Source organism: Plectropomus leopardus, chromosome 1 (assembly GCF_026936395.1).
Source record: "Plectropomus leopardus strain MGB_pleo_1.0 chromosome 1, ASM2693639v1, whole genome shotgun sequence".
NCBI classification, from domain to species: Eukaryota; Metazoa; Chordata; class Actinopteri; order Perciformes; family Serranidae; genus Plectropomus; species Plectropomus leopardus.
This window is the reverse complement of record NC_142176.1, coordinates 38982967-39005081: the sequence shown is the minus strand read 5'-3', so window position 1 is coordinate 39005081 and position 22115 is coordinate 38982967. Positions and strand designations below refer to the sequence as shown.

The 22115-nt window shown below is 38.5% G+C and overlaps 1 protein-coding gene across 2 annotated transcripts in view; it reads right to left on the bottom strand.

Annotated features, from left to right (window-relative positions):
* The window catches only part of LOC121943534 (neural-cadherin), a 398280-nt gene that overhangs the window by 190112 nt on the left and 186053 nt on the right, over positions 1-22115 (bottom strand). For both annotated transcript variants that reach the window (XM_042487073.2, XM_088081016.1), the window contains exons 10-15: positions 21326-21496; positions 19013-19185; positions 17316-17483; positions 11254-11503; positions 4710-4837; positions 4275-4461 (exon numbers count right to left, since the gene is read on the bottom strand). In XM_042487073.2, coding sequence (XP_042343007.2) covers positions 4275-4461; positions 4710-4837; positions 11254-11503; positions 17316-17483; positions 19013-19185; positions 21326-21496 — 1077 coding nt within the window. The remainder of the gene's footprint in view (positions 1-4274; positions 4462-4709; positions 4838-11253; positions 11504-17315; positions 17484-19012; positions 19186-21325; positions 21497-22115) is intronic.

Sequence of the window (22115 nt, the reverse complement as noted above, 5' to 3'; positions counted from 1 at the left end):
GATCACGGCTTTAACAGCAGAATTTGCTAAGCTGTAACAGAAGGAAGCCAGATATGAGAGAAAAACATTCTTTGATTTAAGGAGCATCAGGGGATAAATCAGATTTATATCAATTCTATCATTTTAAAATTAATTATTAATATTCTTCGAATAAAAAAAAAACCAACTCATTTCTTCAGCGATTGAGGGGAATAGTTTGGTATTCTGCCTTCAGTTTAATGAGAAAGGCTACATGCCATGCTGGTATGCTGCCATGCTCATATAAATCAAATTTTAATTTCTCTATTTTCTGTTTGTTTTAGAGCAAAGAGTAGAGATTTCCTAAAGATGGAGTTTTAAGGCCAGCAGCTCTTCAAGACGTGAGATTTTTTTTTCAACAGATATGATGTATGAATCTGTATTAAATATCTGTTAATTTTCCTGTCACCCATCCTTCTTCATGCCACCCCATTTAATATTCATAAGACATAAAAAAACAAACTCCCAGCTTCACTGCAGTCTCTCAGTCTCTGCTCTCTTTAATATTTAACTCCTGTTTACATTGCCACAAATGTCGTAGTGAGCCAAACCTGGAGAGAGGATCTGTTAATAATCTATGATCATATTTATTAAAAATATATCCTGGTCTGTCTTGCTGTTTATTCAACACCTCTCTCCATTCACCCATCTGTCTCAACATCTGTTCATTTCTCTGCGCCTCTCTATTCTACCATTGGAGCATGTATGCATTTCATCTGGCAGCAAATGAGAGAGAAATGGAGAGATGGAGCAAGAGAGGGAGACAGACTGAGAGAGAGAAAGATGGCCTTTGGTCATTCAGCAGGGAGAGATGAGCAGATGTGGGAAAGAGACAGAAAGAGGAAAACAGAGATTATTGCTGCCTTCAATGAAGATTTGGAGCTTTAAATGAAGTCTACAGAGCAGCTGTCTGCAGCTCTCTCCCCTTTTGTGCGCGTCCTTCTTTTCAGTCAGTGTAACGGCGGCCACCATCACAATATAAACAGGATTACAACACCGCTATCAACACAATCTTAATCATTTCTGCAATTACATCAATCTGTTCGTATATTTACATGAAAGCTGAATATTTAACAACCAATATAATTAAGTCTTGTTTAAAAATGAACTGCTACTACAGATCATATCTCAGAAAAACATCACATAGGTGATATAAAAGTCTGACAACTATTAAGCTGGACTGTTATCTTTGTTTAGATACATTTTAATTAGGGCTGTGTAGTTTTCCTTGTGTGTAGATGCACTGATAGCATGTAATGTAACTGCTTTAACTGCCAAATAAAAATGTTGAAGAAAAGCAATTGAGGTAATTCTTAATACAATAAATGGAAGATATTTTCAATGCTAACTTTAACTATACAATTCCTCCGTTGCACCTTTTATACATACATTTTGTGTTCTTTTAATCCATTTTTTAGTTTATATTTTTTATATCGTTTCCATATTCCATTTTATGTATTTTTCTTTGAAGTTAGTATTTTTTATTTTTCCTCTATGTTAATTGTTTTGCACCAAAAGTCAAATTCCTTGTGTGTAGATGTGCTTGGCAATAAATAAAAAAGTATGTGGACAGCCCTTCCAATTAGTGGTCCAGTGCCAATAGGTGCTTAAAATCAATCATACAGAAACAGAATCTGAATTTAGAAACATTTGCAGCAGAATGTGCAGAACTGAGGAGCTCACTGACTTTTGATTTGTCAATGTCAAAGATATTATGGATCCAAAAAGTCTGTTTGTCAAATTTCTTCCCTGCAAAATTTGTCCATTTTAGGAGCCATGACAGTTCAACGGTGAAGCAGCAGGCCACACAAGCTCACAGAGCTGGACTGAGTCACACCAGAATTCCAAACGGCCTGCAGAAGCAACATCAGGACCATGGTGGTTTGTGGGGAGCATCATGACATGGATTTCCTCAGGATACAAGCCTAAGATCACCATGCTCAGCACCATGGTTGTGCTGGTATAAAGTACAGCCAGATTTAACTCTGGAGCAGTGCAAATGTCAAGACTGTAATACTGATTCATGCTTTATGAATTGAAAAGCTGGGTTTGACATAATTATATCAGAAGAACAATGTCTGTCTGACAGCACAGTGCAAATTTAATTCTCAACACCTTTAACATGAAGCGGAATACTGACTGCGAGCCTAGCCTTATCAGCATCGGTGGCCAGCCTCACTAAAGTCCCCGTGGCTAAATGGGAGCAAATCCCTGAAGACAGGCTCCAGAATCAGATGGAGAGCCTCTGAGAAGCAGCAGAAGTTTGATGAGACATCACATGAGGGAGTGACGTTCAGGTGTTCACCAACTTTGTGGGCTACAGAAGTGGCTATCCCTTTTTGTAAGATATGGCTGCACATTTTTGGAGTACCGGTAAAAACCTGTTGGGGGTTAGTGAAATATTAAATGTTGGGGGTGGAGGGAAAAAATCAATACAGAATAGTGTTGTGATATTTTTGTGTGGCAATATTGCAGTTACACAGAAGCCAATAATATATATATACTGTATATATATATATATATATATATATATATATATAATTCTATAAATTATTATTATTGCAAATAGAAATTAAACTTTGGTGGCATGCTAGAAAAATAAAATTGATTACTTTTTCAGTCCACTACATACATGCGTTGCTGCAATAAAAATAAAGTGAGACGAAGAGACCGAAAACTTATTAGATAAAACAATTGTTGACAAAGTTTACCTTTGGAGATATAATTTGTAGTTCAAAAAAGGTATTGAATCTTATTAATAAATGTTATGGCAATATCGAAACAGGTTTAAAGTAGGGCTGGGGCAGCGTGTTGAGGTAATCGACGTAATCGATTATGTGAATACATCAATTCACATTAAGTGCGTCAGTGCATTGCACCGTTTCACAGAGGCACGCGTAATGTGAGTGTGAGCAGCGCCGAGCATGTTGTTTTTTGTATCGCCGCTCACGTATCAAGTTAGAGCGTGCACACTGCTCACCCGGGCAGCTCTTGTCAGGCGTGTCTGAGCTGCGTGTCAGCTGCAGCACATCTAGAGAAACAGTGGCTCTCCGTTTTTTTATGTCTGACACTCGCGTTTGTTGACTCTAAACCACTTTATACTGCAGTTTAAAGTCTCTCTGTCACAGAGATGAGGAAATACAACGATGTTTGTTAACCTCAACTTCCTTGCTTCCCTTTGTGTGGACAGAATGCCATCAGTTGCTGACACAATGCATTTTATTTTGAAACATTTACAGGATGGGGTTGTCAGCTGTGCAGGAGCTTGTATAACTTCATAAATGAGTGGAATATGTGCTTATAAATATGAAAATACAGCACTCATATCAGCAGGTATGCCTTAAGGCCCAGTTAAAGCTGTTCTATTTTGATGCAGAAAGAATAGACTAGTTATAATTATTTCTGTTAGAGAAAAGTTATAGTGTTATTCAAATTGCACTAATTTTACTGTAAGATGTTTTGTTGGACTGCTAGATTTGAGGTTTGTTACTGTAACAAAGAGTAACTGTTTTTGTTAATCCTCCTGAAAGTGACTTGAATTTTACATTGTTTTATTTATTTTGCTGTTGGATTGCTAAATGTAGATTGCACTACATTCCTTTTACTTGAGTGGAACAAGCTCTCGTATTAATTTTATTTTGGAGGGACTTTATATCAGACTGTAAAACACAGATTACCAGTTAAGACTGGGCTATTTTTTGTTGGGTAATAATGCCCAAAATGACAAGTTTTAAAATGTTAATTTCGGTAAATTCATTGTTATATTAATCGGGTAATAGAAAAATAATAGTTCCATCAATAAAAAAAATAATCGATAGATTAATTGATAAAAAAGTAATTGGTAGGCGCAGCCCTAGTTTAAAGTTGCGATAATATTGTATCATGACTTCAGTATTGTGATAATATCATATCTTGGGGCCTCTGGTGATTCCCAGCACTATTAAATGTCTATGCTTAAAAGTCTTAATTAATAATAATAATAATAATAATAATAATAATAATACATTTTATATATAAGCGCCCTTCTCAGCACTTCAGTTTCACCTCTATATTATTCTATATTCCTCATTGCTGACTGTCATAACACAGTGTCAGTTCAACCTAACTACCTCATGGCAGCTTTTACAGTACAATTACTGTTCTTGGTGCTAAAGCAGGACGTCATGATACTGGACAAACTGCCAAAACACAACAGCAAAAGAGCTTAACCATCAGCTCAGTCGCAGGTTGTTCTGTGAGGTGTCAGCCTAACTTACCAGAGTTGGGCTGTCCATGTTTGCCAGGCCGTGCAGACTCCCAGCCATCCACAGACTGAACCTCCAGTAGGTAGGAGCTTTTTGTCTCACGGTCAAACACAGTCTGTGAGTAGATGAATCCCAGCTCTGGGTCAATACGGAAATACTGGTGGTCTCCACTACGATCCTCCAGCAGGGAGTAGGAGATCTGGTGGATGGGGAGTTGGTCCAGACACAATTATATAAAGGGTCAGGTCCTTAAACACAGTTAAACAGTTTGGATATTCAAACACAGACAGGATGCATGTATTCAAAGAAATCTGAGTTGTAAACACAACTGAACATGCAGAGAAAACAGCATTACCACTTTGACCACTCTGTGTGTGTGTGTGTGTGTGTGTGTGTGTGTGTGTGTGTGTGTGTGTGTGTGTGTGTGTGTGTGTGTACTGTTCTCACCCTGCCATTGAGACCCAAGTCGAGGTCAGTGGCCGAAACCTGGAAAACCAAAGTTCCTGATTCTGCCCCTTCAGTGACGGAGGCCTCGTAGATGGAGTTGGTGAAAAATGGAACGTTGTCATTAACATCTGGAGAAGAAAGAGGATAATAAGAAAGAGTCTGCTTAATAAATGCACAAAAAATATTGCATTTTATGTTTGCTGGATTCAACAAAAACATAAAGTAGATGACTGATGGGGTCTTTGCAGGACCCATAACTGCTTGGAGTGCTCGGCGGTAACGTCCATCTAGCAATCTCCATACCTGCTTTTTACCAACAATTGGCTGTGGTAGCAGAGTTATCAATGAAAGGTATACTTCACCCCACAAATTACCATTTGTTTATCAAGCAATCACTTTGTGTTACACTAAACTTGTGAAGAAAACTTCTTCTCATGTAAAAATATCTAAAAATGGAGGAAAATTTTTGATGAATTGTAGTCATAGGGGTCTGTGTTTAACAACAGCAAAAACTAAATCAAACCATCCGTTTCCAAACTCCACTACAGCTCTTGCAATTAAATCCAAGTCTCACACATCCTGTCATATGCTCAATGCTTCCACAGACTGTATTGAATAATGGACGTAGCTATTGTGACATCAGCCATTGGTTTGTGGACTGCAGTTTTGAAGTCTTGAGTGTGGCATCTGTCATCTTGGTGTTTTGGAGCCAGAAATGACCATATCTGGACGAGGGGCTGGTGCTGTGGAGGAGCGAGGGGTGGAAGCTGAGGACAGGCAGCCCCAGCCTTAAACATGTGTAACTTCAGCCTTTTATAAAATGTTATCAGAGACCAAAACTGTTTTTTGTTCAAGATGGAAAACACGTTTATTTCTGTTGTGTGGTTGGCCATTTTAACATCGGGGTCCTCTGGATTGACTCTGTTTTGGAGTAGCTATGTGATTACCTGCAGATTTTAGCACCTCTACATTGGCTTCATTTTTCAGCCTCAGAGGTTGCCGCTTGTGTAATTCTCAAACTGACAGCCCTTTCTGAAAAGGAACCGAAATAAAAGCTAAACTTATCTATGGTCTCTTCAAAGCAAGACTCTATTGACAAAACCCTTGCTAAACACAGGAGCTGCTCGTCTATAACTAGCTCAGTCCCATAGTTTATTTCTGTTATCTTGCGGATTTACAAAAGTCACACAATAACAAACAAACTAAGTGATCAAGACAGCAGTAAACCACTGACTCCCATGCTCAGCGAGGTTAAATTACTGTTGTTGTCAGTGGAGTCTGGCTTTGAAGAGAGCATATATACGTTTTAACTTTTAGTTCACTACCCCATCACAAAGAGAAAAAAACTTAACTCTTTTTCACAAATTCAACTTGACACAGGTTGAGTCACTTATATAGAAATGGTCATTTACAAGGTTAAGTATTATTTTAAAAAGATAAATTATTACTTTTTAAAAGTATCTTACATTGAAAAAAAATTCCAAGTACAATCTTGGATTTTCAAAGGGGTATTATGTCTAGTCTACCACACTCTTCTCGCTCTGCCAACAAAGTTAAGCCACATTTTTCAGCTCATGCATATTGTTAAAGGGTTACTGCAGTTCAATTAGCATCTTTTGCTGAAAATTATTGCCTTTTGGAAAACAACACTTACTTGCCACTTATCCTAGATTATTTCAGCTCTAGTTCAAATGTCTAAATGGTTCTGCTAAAACATGTCTTTGCTTTTGGACCAGAATGCACCAGCATGGTTTCTGGGAACACCAAATACACAGAGCAGATTTATGTGGCTGCACCGCATTGACTTCCATCACATTTTAGAATTAAATTTAAGATCCTGTTAATGACATTTGAAGCCCTTCGAGGTTTGGATCCCTCGTACATTTCTGATCTTTTAACCCCATACTTTGTAACCTGACTCTTCAAAAGTGCTGACAAAATCCTTCTAGAAGTTCTGCAGTGTGACTCAAAACAAAGGGAGATTGTGCTTTTACTGTTTTAGCTCCAATATAATGGAACACGTTACAGTTAACTTCAGTGTATCTTGTCTTTACTGAACTTACAGTATGTTGAACTATGTGGAAAAGAAAATAACTTTTTAACTGTTGTACAGCGAAGACGTACACAAATAAAGATTGCATACTACTACCACCACTACAATTAATAGGTACAAGGTGGATTTATTTGTCTTTTTTTTAAAACATAGTTTTAAAAAAAATAAAAGAAATTTGCCCCTAAATCCTGCTACATCTTTTGGCGAGTTTATGAGTCTCACAGCCTGGGGAACGAAACTGCTCTACCACTACTACTACTACTTCTACTACCACTACTACTACTACTTCTACTACCACTACTACTACTACTACTTCTACTACCACCACTACTACTACTACTACTTCTACTACCACTACCACTACTACTACTACTACTACTACTACTACAACTGCAACTACCACTACCACTACTACTTCTACTATGACTACCACTACTACTATTAGTATTAGTAGTAAAAGTAATTTTAATAGTACTTAAAAAACTTGAAAATAAGGTCACTTTTGCCTGAACCCAATAAAACATAAACCAGCAAGACACTGCATTAGTCAATTAAATATGTGGAAGCGCTACTTTCGAGTAGATATCTTTTTATTGTGAAAGCCATATTTCTCCTGTTTACCTTGCAATCACTGTAACAAAAGATAAAATAATTGTCGATGTTACAACTTGCCAGAGTTGTAAATTTTGAACCGAAACCAGTGATCAGTGGTTTTGCATCCAGTAGCCTTCAAACTCTTTGATCTGTTACTGAAACTGAACTTCCTGGATGCTATTTCACTTCGTCCTAGTACCTGAAGCAACACACCTCCACAAACGCAGCCCATATGTATTGCTCTAATGCAGGGATGTCTGCAGTCTGAGCAAAGCTGAACTGCATTTTCTATGTGCTGATGAAATTTCCTTTTTAAATCAATACCTTTCTATTTTTCTGAAGCATTTTTAAGAGTAACTCTGTAGGTACTGAATATATTTAGGGAAGAAATTGGCAGCAGATATGAGAGTTACTTATTGTTGGTGCACATTGGCCTTCTGTCCTCCTTTAGATGCAGCCATGAAGCATCCTGAACTGTGATTGATTTTGGACCTTAATAAAGAAACAAGCCTGTAGCTATTGGAATAAAGGAGGACATCTATATCCCATACATACATTGTTGAGATTTGGCTGTTGGAGGGACTTAATAAGATTTCATCCTAGTTTTTTTTTTAATTTAACTTGTTTTGTGGGAGATATCATTTGGGAGACAAGAAACATTTTAGGGGATCAGCATTAGCACCATCCCTTGCAGGTTATAAGTTTCCTGTCGCTCTCACAACTGACTTAATAATGTCATTTTTGCTGTTTTAGTTATTTGTTCAAGCTGTGCTGGCGTCAATAGCACAGTCAAAGCATGCATTAGGCCAATCAATAATGGACACAAAATGTGCCTTTTCTTACATTAGTCAAAAGGGAGTTACATTATTCAATAAGATAAAGCAGGTATTACCAAGAAGCACTGAGACAGGAGGTGAACTCTGAAGTTTGCCTGAAAAGCAGAAGCCAAATTTGAACATAGTTGGTATAAGGCCAGAAGCATTACAGAAATGACTTGAATAGAGCAACACATTAAATCTAATGCTGCTCCCTGTGCCATTTTTTCCTTCCCTTTCTTCTGAGCAAATGTCTTAATCTATGAATTAAAAATGGGGCCTTAAATCCATTACAGACCTCCCTCCCTTCCTCAGCCGCAATGCCTCTGGAGGAGTCAAAGAGCTTTCTTATTAAGACAGATAAGCGAAGGGGGGGTGTAGAAGAGGGACAGAAAGGCAAGAGAAGGGAGAGGGTCTGTGCGAAATAATTATTTCTCACTGGATTAAGACCAATTTGATGGAATGGGGTGTGTGTGTGTGTGTGTGTGTGTGTGTGTGTGTGTGTGTGTGTGTGTGCGCGTATGTTGCAAAGGGGATTAAATTCAGGGGAGTTTGGGGCGTGTGGGGTAGGCAGAGTTATTCTGAGGAGAGAGGTCAGGGACTAGCTGACACCGTATTTAGCTGAGAAGATGCCGGTTTAAGCCTAGTTACCATGAGCTGCGCATTAACTAAAAGAATGACACCTGACTAAAGTCACCATATAAAGAAGTACCATCAAATTATGATAGACATGATATAGTGATAAATCGGTGAAAAAGCATGTTCTATGGCAAAGATGGGATAGAATAAGAGAGCAACTAGACTTGGAGTCCCTGGTGGAATCTCTTAGCAGAGGAGGCGAAGCAGTGGGGTTAAACATATATCTTGCACTCTTTGACTCATCACACTCACACCAGCTGGCGAGCTCTGTGAATAATTCAGATTTGTGTAGCTTTCGATTCCTAAGCTTTGAATCACTCTAATGGAAAACGTAGTTGGACTTGGAGAGGGTGCTATGATATGATTTACCCTTCTGTTCGTCCAAAATGCACTTCGTTTTTTACTCTGTCCATGTTTGGTTATGTGGCATATGCAGTTTAGAAAGAGCTAGTACACTGATGAAGTCCATGTTGAAAAATAAGAATAAGAAAGAGAAAACAGTAAGCACTTAGACAATAATTACTGTATTGATTCAAAACAACTTAGGTGATAATGATAAAAAATCACTAATGTGTGTCACTAACATGTTCATGGATTGTACTTTTTAAATAAATGAGCTGTCAGACCTTAACCTTTTCAATGTGGTGATATGTGGGAACCATTTTTTTTTTAATTGGTCCAGTATTGAGAAAGCACTGCAGCTGGCAGCCGCTGAACAAGTTGAAATGTTACCACTCGCATTGTGTTTTTGCTAGTGAAAGTATCAGCTTGTTATTATGAGAATCTGGTGACATTATAGAAAGAACCCTGCAGAGAAATGCAGACTTTTCCTCACCGTATGTTTGTTTTACTCTGTTTTATGACCAAGCCTTGCTGAAGAAGAAGTCTTTTTCTGAAATGCAGCAGTGACATGTTGCAGGAAGGTGGAAGAGTGGTGAGAGTGGTGAGAGTTAGATCGAGATAGGATTGCTGCTAGTAGTTTATTGTGTTGGCGTACAGAGAAAGAGAGAGATTTCCACTGTTGTCTACTTGTGTGAAGTCACTTCTTATGAGATTTTAGTCTTCAGTCTTGAGCCAGACTTGGGCACAATAACAGACAAACTAGCCAAAGACAAAGAAAGAAAAAAATTGACTGTAGGGTCCTTTCCATAATGTTGGAGGGAGCGCATAGTAACAATTTGAGCCTGTCATTGGAAAAAGCAAGCGCTTTCTAAAGAAATAAACTGACAGTGCACATATACCTCGAGGGTAGGGCTGGGCGAAATGGGCTGATACTTAAATAGCTCTATTTTGAGGCAAAATCTCGATACACAATGTATATCTTGATAATTTTTTTTTAAATCTCCCCAAAAGCTCCATTACTGCTAGAACTGGGAGACAGAATCGAACGTTACTTTTGTACCCTCTTTGATGTGACAATTTCTGATCAATAATCATTAGTAATGCAGATAATGACGAAGTGGGTCAAGGCAAGTATTAAAACAAGTAGAACTGATAAGTTGAGAAAAGTAAATCACTTGACTATATATCAGGTAAAAACACCATTTATTCCATATCCCGATTTAACAATATTTAATATCTAAGATGATATATAGTCTCATATCTCAATACGATATAACATTTTTATATAGCCCTGCCCAACCCGAGGGATTTCACTGTATATTTAAAAAAAATGTTGTTACCACAAGAGAAGATTGGGATCAGGTTGAAAAATGATGTAGTTTCCCTTTGACTGAGTCCAGAAGCCATTCAGTTTTTCAGTCAGCATGGCACCTAATGCTGCTTTAGACTGTTTTTGTTATTTATGTTCTAAAATGTCCATTAAGGTCACTGTGCAAATTAATCAAGTAAAATAATTTCTATTCTTCCATTAGCTTATAACTCAGCTGTTAAAAAACTTAATCATCAAACACCCAATTTGTCCTCTATTCCTGCAACCTTTGATAGTCACACATGAATCCCTACAAAACCTTTCACTTTACACAACAGCATCATAAAGGACACCATTGGGCATTTGTAAGACATACTTTTTTGATGCAATCAACTAATATTTATCTGTCACAAAAACACATTTATTCCCAAAGTTTTTTTTTTTCCTTCTCAATACTTCCTGTGCTCACCGACAACACATATTTTGCACATCTGTATGACTTTTGTGTTTTCTCAAACGTCTCCCTTTTTCCTTTACGCCTAGACGATATTTAGATTGTAATCTTAGTATGAAAGGTGTTTAACTGCATATTTATTAACTACACATCCATGTTTAATAAGTAATAATGAGTTTCATGTTTAAATGTGATAGCACGAAGTGTTGAGAAAACACATTGTGTGAAAACACGATTCACATTGAATTATACAGAGGCACAGTGGTACCCACAGATAATGTAATGCATGGTGGAGGAATGAAAACATACTTCAAACTAAACAATTAAAAAAGGCTCACCTGTAACATTGACATAAACCGTGGTGAATGCTGCCAGTGGCACAGCAGCAACATTCTGAGCTCGAACCCGCAGCATGAAGTTCCTGGTGGTCTCGTAGTCCAGGGGCTCTGCCACAAGGATGGAGGCCGACCCGTCTTCTCGGTTCGGGGTCAAGTAGAAACGAACCGGCATGTTGGTCTCTGGGACCATACCATCTTCCAAGTTGTAAGTTACCCTGGGATCTCCAAGTGGGGAAGTGGCTTTGATAGTCTGTTGGGAGCAAAGATTTAAGTCACATTTTCAATTTCATTTTGAACAACCAGGAAAATTTTTTGTAAATCAACCTGTTGAATGAGGCTATGGAACAGTTTTAATGTGGAGCTAAAACAATTTTCAAACATGAACCAGTTTAAAATAATGTATAAAAACATGATTTTCACGAGGTACAAGGATGAAGAGGGGGTTTGATAATGACCAGATGTTTGTGGGGCCACTGTTCATTTATTTGGTTACTTTATTATTATTTTTCCCTAGTTTATCTTCTTGTTTTTGCTGTAAATAATAATGATAAATTGTGGATATTTGATTTTGAGTATGATACTGTATGCATATATGTTTACGTTATTACAGTATAGGTTTAAATTAATAAGGAAGCTGGTTGATTAAAATTCAAAGACTTATGGAGAAAGGGTGGGATTAAATATGTTTGTACTTTTTCTCACTCCTTGTTGAATATGTACACCGAGTCATCATGTTTGATCATTTCTTTTGCTTTATGTTTTTCATTGTCTGTAAATATGTTGTTTTTTTTTTGTTTTGGCTGTCTGCTTGTTTGTATAATTATTATGTTTTTGTTTACATGTTTGAAACAAATTATATCAAATCAAATATAAGATGTTCCTCCATTTTAACCTGAACACCATTGTGGGACTTTCAGTGATGGTCTACAGCCAGGACCGGTCCCAGCAAAAAGCCATGTCAGTTGTTGTTGATGACATGAGGTAACATAACATTAGAAATGAAAGCTACACTGAAAGTTTCCCTGTTAGTCATCCTCCCAAATAAGTACAGACATTTTTAAACCCGAAATAACCTCTGTCAGCAGTAGATAGCGATATATAGCCCTGTATCCATGCTAACATACAGTGTATACTTTGTCATGTAACATATTGGCAAGTACTTGTATATGCAGTTGTCATTTTTCTTAAATTTAGTCACCCTGGATCACTTTTCTATTTTAAGTAAGCAATGACCAACAGAATCTTAAAAACTAATGGTTGTTTAAAGATAAAGATGAAGATAAAGATAAACTTTATTGTCTGTCCCAATCAGTGACAGAAATTCTCCTTTGACAAGGCTCCAGCAAAAAATATAACACATTATTAAACACACTTAAGACACATTCACACTCACAAAGCACAGACATTAAAAAGCAGCAGCAGATAAAAATATATAGTGGAGTGTCTATTTCATTTTGGTCAGAGTGGTTTTTGCAGAGGGGTTTGACAGAACTATTGCATGTTTCCAATTATCAATTTTGAGAGCTGGAAAAAAAAGCTGAATGCCAGTACAGAGCCTAAGGACAGGAACACAAAGGAGGACAGCTGCTGCTGCGCTTCAGTGGAAGTGTGCTTTCTAAATAGTGAAACATGATCTGCCCAGTGAAAAAAAAGTGTTTTATAGCCCATGATAATAAACACTAAAATATTAAGGCCGTAAGTCTCAAACTGTTAGACGAGACAACAACCCACTAAAATCCCATGGGATCAAAGGGAAATACACTCTGCTCTTCATTCTGTATTACCCATAAACTAATTAAGGAAAGGATTCACAGCTGATGCCATATACACCCCAATTAAAATCAAAAATGCCATCTCGGACATGATGCCGCTTGCCTAAGGGTGACCTAGCCGTATCCATTCAACCTGCAAAGCATAGCAGTTACAATAATGAGACACCCTATCAGGCATGCAGAATTGGCAAACATGCCTGACTACTGTATGTGCTGATTTAGGCCATAAAAGCCTCAAATTTCCATGGTGGAACTATTACAGCCTGCTGAGAGTCATCGCATCTTTGCATACCAGCCAAATAAACACTGAACTACCATCTCGATTAATACACTGCACTGCAGGGACCACGTTCTCCCTTTCCCCTCGCTCTATCAGCGCATCTCATAAACACATTCACATGTTCACACACAAGTATTCCCATGTAAAGCACTCTCCTCTGTCTTTTTATTTCCGTCTCTTGGATTTAAATATTCATCAGCAACTTTAATGGACTTAATTGCTTTCAAGAGATCCTTAGAAAATGCTGTTGATGAGATGAAAACGTGTTAGTGGCATGAGAAGGCAATGCCTGGGAATAATCTAATGAACCGACACTTGAGGATTCATTGTAACCAGTGCTGCTCGATTATGGCAAAATCATAATCACGATGATTTTGGTCAATATTGAGATGACAATTATTTACCATGATTACTCACTGACTTCATTCACTTCAAACATCAGGCATCTATTAAACTTTAAGCAAAAACTTGTCATTTTAATCGCAGATTTTATTGAACTCTAAATATAATTTAGCTGTCAATAGCTCACAGGCCAGAATTCTCACTGTAAAAGTTAAAGCACTTAATAAGAAAAATAAATATCACAAATGTTAGTAATGTAGCCTACTTTAATGCTTCACTGTATGACTCTGACCTGTTTATGATTTCCGAACTGCAGTTTTTGCGCATTTATACAGAACAGGCACATCTGAAGGCACACTGTTGTCAGGCTCAAGCCCTTTATGTTTTAGTTTGCTATTCTTTACAATGTACAGCAGTGGCAAAAAGTTTTGAGAATGACACAAATATTAATTTTCACAAAGTCTGCTGCCTCAGTTTTTATGCTGGCAATTTGCATATTCCAGAATGTTATGAAGAGGGATCAGATGAATTGTAATTAATTGCAAAGTCCCTCTTTGCCATGAAAATGAACTTAATCCTGGAAAAAAACATTTCCACTGCATTTCAGACCTGCCACAAAAGGACCAGCTGACATCACGTCAGTGATTCTCTCATGACATGTCATGTCACGCTGACTGAGTTAGAATAACAAACTGGAAGCTTTAAAACGAGGGTGGTGCTTGAAATCATTGTTCTTCCTCTGTTAACCATGGTTACCTGCAAGGAAACACATGCAGTCATCATTGCTTTGCACAAAAAGGGCTCCACAGGCAAGGATACCACTGCTAGTAAGATTGCACCTAAATCAACCATTTATCGGATCATCAAGAACTCAAAGGAGTGAGGTTCAGTTGTTGTGAGGAAGGCTTCAGGGTGGCCAAGAAAGTCCAGCAAGCGCCAGGACCGTCTCCTAAAGTTGATTCAGCTGCGGGATCGGGGCACCAACAGTACAGAGCTTATTCAGGAATGGCAGCAGGCAGGTGTGAGCGCATCTGCACGCACAGTGAGGCGAAGACTTTTGGAGGATGGCCTGCTGTCAAGAAGGGCAGCAAAGAAGCCACTTCTCTCCAGAAAAAACATCAGGGACAGACTGATATTCTGCAAAAGGTAAAGGGTTTGGACTGCTGAGGACTGGGGCAAAGTCATTTTCTCTGATGAATCCCCTTTCCGATTGTTTTGGGCATCCGGAAAAAAGCTTGTCCGGAGAAGAAAAGATGAGTGCTACCATCAGTCCTGTATCATGCCAACAATAAAGCATCCTGAGACCATTAATGTGTGGGGTTGCTTCTCAGTCAAGGGAGTAGGCTCACTCAAGATTTTGCATAAGAACATAGCCATGAACAAAGAATGGTACCAAAACACCTCAGAGAGCAACTTCTCCCAACCATCCAAGAACAGTTTGGTGACAAACAATGCCTTTTCCAGCATGATGATGTAGCACCTTGCCATAAGGCAAAAGTGATAACTAAGTGGCTCGGGGAACAAAACATTGAAATTCTGGGTCCATGGCCAGTAAACTCCCTAGACCTTAATTCCATTGAGAACTTGTGGTCAATCCTCAAGAGGCGGGTGGACAAACAAAAAAACACAAATTCTGACAAACTCCAAGCATTGATTATGCAAGAATGGGCTGCCATCAGTCAGGATGTGGCCCAGAAGTTGATTGACAACATGCCAGAGCGAACTGCAGAGGTCTTGAAAAAGAAGGGGCAACACCTTAATGTAATTGTCAATAAAAGCCTTTGAAACTTATGAAATGCTTGTAATTATACTTCAGTATACCATAGTAACATTTGACAAAAAGATCTAAAACACTGAAGCAGCAAACTTTGTGAAAACCAATACTTGTGCCATTCGCAAAGCTTTTGGCCACGGCTGTACAGTATTTGCCGTCAGGTCGGATATTAGCAACCAGCGATGAACACTCTAAAGCATTAATTAATTTTAAATTATTACTTTGGCATGGTACAAAGCTGCAGTGTGAGGCAGCCTCAACAGTAGGGAGAAGGACACATCTTCTAGTCTGTTTCTGTCTGATTCTGCTAATCGACACACTCAGGTGAAGGCATTGTAAATGATCGCTGGTTATTTCTACATAATAAAATCCTTAGAGGGTCTAAAAAGTCACTATATCTAGCAAGGAAGTTGTCACGTTAGTAACAATGATCGCTGTCAAGGAAAGGGATGCCCCAGATTTTTGACACCAGACAAAACAGAAGCATCATTGTGAAACAATGCGGCACAACAATCATTTCATCTTGTTTTCATTATTGTTAGAAACAAAAATCTTAATTGAAAATAAAATTCAATCAGTAGTCCAGCCCTACTCATAAGTGCACCAATAATGAAGCCTTATCAAAAGCACTGAGGCTGTTTTTAAATGTTTGCATTTTCCTACAGCTGTAGCTCCCCTGCCATCCCACAAAGTTGTTTCAGTTACATTCTTTTTCTGCTCAAAAGTGACTAAAACTGCTTGACATCTGTAATAAAATTTAATTCATCATTTAAAGTCTCTTATTAGGCAACACCACTGAAATATTTTCAGGAAGTATAAACATGTGTGTACATGTCTGCGTGCTTACAGTTGTGTGTCCTTTTGTGTGTGTGAGTATTTTTAGAGAGAGTGCTGGCTATAGCGTGTTTATTTCAGGAGTGTTGCTCTCTGTAGGTGCATGCCTGTGTCTGGATGCCTACTTGTTTATTCTTGTTTCTAATATTATTTATATGTCATTGCGGATGTGATGATGCACTTTTTTTTTCTTTTATTGGATTTGGAACAACATATTGCTGCACTGTAGCTGCACTATACTTTCATTTCTGTTTTTTTTTATTTCATTTGTTAATAATTTTGTCTTGTTTTTTTCATCTAATGTCATTCTATTTTATATTTATCTTTTTTTTAAATTCTGTATTAAATTGAGCTCTAATCCTTTTTGCCTCAGTAAAGCACTTTGCATTGAGCCAATTATTATTAGTTTTTTAACCTTTAGTTATTCACTGTTTCACTGAGCACCAAACACACTTTTGCACTTGGGGTTAAGGGCTTTGCTTAACGGTGGTAATGAGGGAAGAGAAAGCACTTCTTTATTTCTTTCCTCAACAGGATTTATCCTGCTTGTCCGCTGATTCATCATCATGAACGTTATGCGCTAACCATGTAACCATTACACTACTTATATTTCACTTATGGTACTTAAAAACATACAGAAACTGATCTATATACTGATCCCTGCAGTAAAACTATTACATTTTTATTATGCTTACAATTAATCTGACTATGGCATTGTATATATTCTGACTTTCAACCTTATTTGTGCTTTATTGTTATCTTAGACTTTTCTGTTTGCATTCTTTCAACTTTGCACCCAACTGCTGCACAGCAAATCACCCTAAGATAAATGAGGTTTTATCTTATCAAGCCTGCGACTGTTTCTCTGCCCTTTAGGCCACCACAGCCTCCTTGTCTGGAGATGCTGCAAAGTAACAAATGCCTTGTTTATTTTTGTTTGTTTATTTTATTTTTGTGTTGAAAATGCACAAATATGTTATACGTGTAAGGAAGCAGAGATAAAGAGACATATGGGTGCATTTCTATGTGTGTAAACTACCACCCTCCCACTCTGATGTACCACGATAGGTGTGTCTCGGACAGTGTTTTCTGGTATGACCACACTGTAGCTGTCTTTGTCCCACTGTGGAGGCTGATTCTTCACGTTGGTGATGGTGACGGACAGCTCCACTGCACTGCTCCTGTTCCCTCCGTCTGTAGCCACAATTTCCCTGGTGATGTACGTTCTCTGTGGCAAAAAGTGCATGTAGGTCAAAAGAAGAGGAGAGAGGATCACTTGGTGGTGTGTTCTCAAGTTGCAGATTAGTGTGACAAAGTGATAATTATAGCTTCCTTACAGACTGAGAAACAGTGTGTGAATCTAGATCACGCAGATTTCAACAGGCAATCCATTTTTTCACACATCTGCGTGGGGACAAACTGACAAACATACTTTAAGATAATTGTATTGACTGAAGTTGTATTGATTGTCCCACTGCAGAGTAGCAGAGTTTTGTAGCCCTTACAAGAGCAATTAGCTTTAGCCACTACAATCAGTGGAAATTGTCTGCTTTAGTAACTAAAGAAAAAAACTTAACCAAGAGACTGTGGGTTACTTGGCGTATGCTTGAGAACAAAAACAAACTATGATGGTAGAAGTTCACTTTTTTCTCTCAGTTTTGTTCATGGCCTTCTGCTTTATGCACCATGTGATGAAGGCCCTTTACACATTCCATCCCTTTAAATGTGTTTCAAATTCATGAGTGAAAGAATGGATTTTTCAGAGCCAGTTTTTTGCATGCCCTGAAATTAATTTCCAAGCTTTTTTTGTAGTAATGTAGTTTTAAAGTTCTATCTTTGCTGCTAGCAAATAACACAAGTGAGATTGTCACATTGGCAAAGCCTGAAATAAACATGTAGGCAGTGCCTGCTTGTGTATTATACTTTATGCAGTTGTACTCATTAGTGGGAAAGTTTTCCATCTTCAAACATGGATATGTTTTAGTGAACCATTCTCTCAGGCAAAAATACTGGCATGGTGCCATGTGTTGGTGTAAGTTGCAAGGTGCTGAGGATAGAGACATTCATTCCCCTGGCACTGGGGGATGATGAGCTGTTGCTTTTTGGGGCTTAATCACTGTGGCACTCATCTGAGGCACAGACTTGTTTTGCGCACAATACGTGGCAATTTCCTCTATTGCTTGTTCATGTTCCCACCAAGATTGTTTTTCTTGCTGCTAGTGAAGCAAGAGGTTAGAGGCAGTGAGATGAGGAAAATATCAGCAATGTTATTTCTCCTGATGCCAAAGGAAAGCCAGTGAGGACATTATCACATATTCAGGCTGCCAGTCTGCCACTGGCCACTGGACTTCTGCCCCCTCACTGTCAGCAATAAAGTGCTTGAATGCAAATATGCTTCTGGCCACAGGAGAAGTGGCATGCTGTTTTAGTTGCAATCTGACATTCATTGCTAGAATCTCATGAGTTCTTGAGTGAAGTTAGGACATTCCTAATTTTCTTGTAGTGCTTTTGTGCCAGTCTCAGCGGTCCTGCAGGTGTATTTAACCCTCGAGGTATCCTATCATCTTTGTGAAAAAGAATCCAAAAAGGTGAAAGACTGCAAAGCTTACTCCAACTGTTGCTGTGCGTATCTGCCACACTGAAAAAAAACAGCCAAAACACCTCCATAACAAATTGTTTGATGTAAGATTTTAAAATAGCAAGCTGAAACGACAACATTGGTTAGGTGTTATTCATTTGCACATAGTATGTGTGTACCTGAGAAATGGGCTGGTTGACATACACCCAGCCTGTCAGCGGGTTCACCCTGAGGTACTCTGGCTGTTCACTGGACATAGAGTATGTGACGGCTGCATTGGTGCCAAAGTCATCGTCATGAGCTGCTACCCGCAAGAAACTAGTCCCGATCATTGTGTCCTCTCGAAGGAAGTCTATTGAAGAAAAAGAAAAGGTGGTCTTTATGCCTCAGTGGTTCTATAAGGCTTTAATTTGAAGACTTTATACTTTATTCATTCATGTTACTTCAGAAAACACAAGCAATGAAGAAAAAGCCTTTTGACTGACAAAAACAACAACAACAAAAAACAAAACAAATCAACTCATTCAAAAATAATCCCTGTCAGTCATAACTGATGACCAACTAGCAGTTTGTGACGGTGTATTTACCAGCATGGCAGGTGTTCTGCCCTCTACCCTCTTTTATTTATTTTGAGTGTGTAGCCTCTAACCAATAACAATGCAGAGGTGGAGCCAGGAATTTATAAAAAAGATAGTGATCTCGTATTAGCAGCATCCAAAAATTACGGACAGAGTAGTTTAAAAGATATGCAAATAAAGCAAGTGAAATGCCAAGCAGACGAAGCTTGTTCCAAAACGGGAGTGAGTCTGGGGTTGGCTTTTACTTTCACTGGTGAGCGCTGAGGAGAGGAGGGGGATGAAGAGTGCTGCAGAGTTGGCCTGTTTTCTGTTGGACAGGTAGATGCTTGTGGTTAGCTGAGTTGGCTTGCTAAAGTATCGGCTCTTCCATTACAGCTAATTAAAGTTCTTACTGAGCAGCTTGCAGGGTACATACAAGCAGCTTAAGGAGGAGGGGCCGATTTAAAAGTTGTGTTTCCAAACAGTAGAAGCCAATTCCTTCATATTATACCTTTAAAAAGTTCTGAATGTAACACTCGAGCACTGTTATAGCAGCAAACCACTATTTGCTTTGTCGACATATAGTGGAGTAATGGCTCTCTGAGCAAAGAATAAAGTCATGCTCTGTGTGTATGTTTGTAACCCAAAATTCTCTGTGGTTATGCTGAGCCAGTCCGGCCACGTGTGCATGTTAGTGCAAGTGTTTTTCACACTGACCAGCTAGTCGCCATCTCGTAGCACTGCGCTCATACAGCAGGTACCGCTGATACCTGAATGGCTCTGTGGAAGCATAGCACCCAACCTCTAGTTCCCCCTGGTTAACACTGTTAGCTCTGTCAGCACTGTTGCTGTTGTTAAGCGCTACTGTATTTGTAAAGTTAGCACTGTTAGCTGCTCGCCACAGATTTGCACCGGATTCACACCGGACACAGAAGCAGTGCGTGACGACAACCTCGCCAAACTGCAGCATGTTTCATGCTTGTGGTGCTCACACTGGCAGTGTTGTGCAGTGACGCTTCTGCAGAGTTGTCTGCTGCTATGAGTTCTGTGTTTCAACATGTCTGAGCACTTCAACTTGTCAACAACACGGTCCTGCAAATATTTCAACTGTCACTGTCTACAGACATTGTCGGGGGCTTTTATTTTGAAATGGAAGCAGTAGTTAATGTAAACAGACATTTTTGTATTTCCTCATCTCTGTGACAGAAAGAGACTTTTAAACTGAAGTAAAAGGTGGTATAGAGTCAATATAATTATCAAAACATCATATTAACCTCTTGTGGCATGTGGAAAAAGTCAGCAAGCCACCATTTCTCTCGATTTGCGCAGCTGACACGCTGCTGAGATGTGCCTGATGAGCACTGTTCACACAGGCAGTGTAGCTGCTCTAATTTGTTAACACGGGCACCAAAAAAAAAATAAATAAATAAATAAATATTCAGAGATGCTCACACACTGCTTCTGCATCCAGTGTGAATCAGGCGTAAGCCAACTCCGTGTTGAAAGGCATGTAGACAACTCATATACTTTGAATTTCGCACAAAGCCCCTTTAAGAGACACATTGATTAATTTGACAAATAAGCAGCATAAAGAAACACTGCAAATACAACAGAATGAGAAAAAATGATAAAATACATAAACAAAGCATGCAGAAAAAAAAAAAGTTACATCACAACTGAGCCAAGACACATTAGTAAACGGCTAACATTGGGTGCAACCAATATCACTTGTCATATCCAAAAAATGCTAACACATTTGTAGCTTATTTTCACATTCATGTGGGGTTTATTTTTGTTTTGTCAAAATAGAGAAGATGCATTTCTTCATTTCTTGATTTTTGTGCATTTTCTTGTGTTTTCTTATTGTAAGTTTCAGTGAATTGAGCTCTCTGAGTTACCATACTTCACACTTCAATTATACAAATATCCACTTACACTCATATCGGATGTTCTCAAACTTGGGACTGTTGTCGTTTTGGTCCAGGATGAGGATGTTGAGCTGACAAATGCCAATCAGTGGGTCAGCTGCCTGGTCAGTGGCAGTCACTGTCACTGCATACTCCCGCTGGCGTTCACGATCAAATTTCCTGGCTGTCACAATTACTCCTGAAGACACAGAGATAACGAGGTTGATCAGACAGCTAAATCATACCAAATACCACTTGGTCTCATGTCCCCTGAGGATTTGCAATTTAACACTAAAATGATTTCCTCTGTTTGCCTTGAAGCTAAACTTTAAAGACAGCAGAGCAGATGAGAAGCAGAATAGGAGGGGGAATGGGAGTTTTTCAAAAGTAGTTATCATCAAATCCAAAGAGATTTTTGTTAATTAATTATTTTAGAATCTATTTTAGACATTTGCAACATTTCCTGCTTCACTAAAAATACTGTTGCTTTTGAGTTGAAAGGTATGTTTGGCACTTGTTATTCTTTATCCTTTGGCATTGCATCTAAATCTTTCACATGACAGAGAAGCTTTACTACATGTAAACATGCAAGCACAACATGGAAACCTGCCCCGTGCACCAGTTCTCTCCAGTTTTTGGTCTTGGGATTGTTGTTACCAACATATTTTCCTGGATCCTAAATCAAAGACATTATTACATTGTACACAGGTTTAAAATTCAATTTGTGAGATATTTGACTGCATTGTATGAATTCCTGTCAGTATTAAATGGTTAAGTGTGTTGATTTCTTGTGTACCACGAAAAAAACAGTATACTAT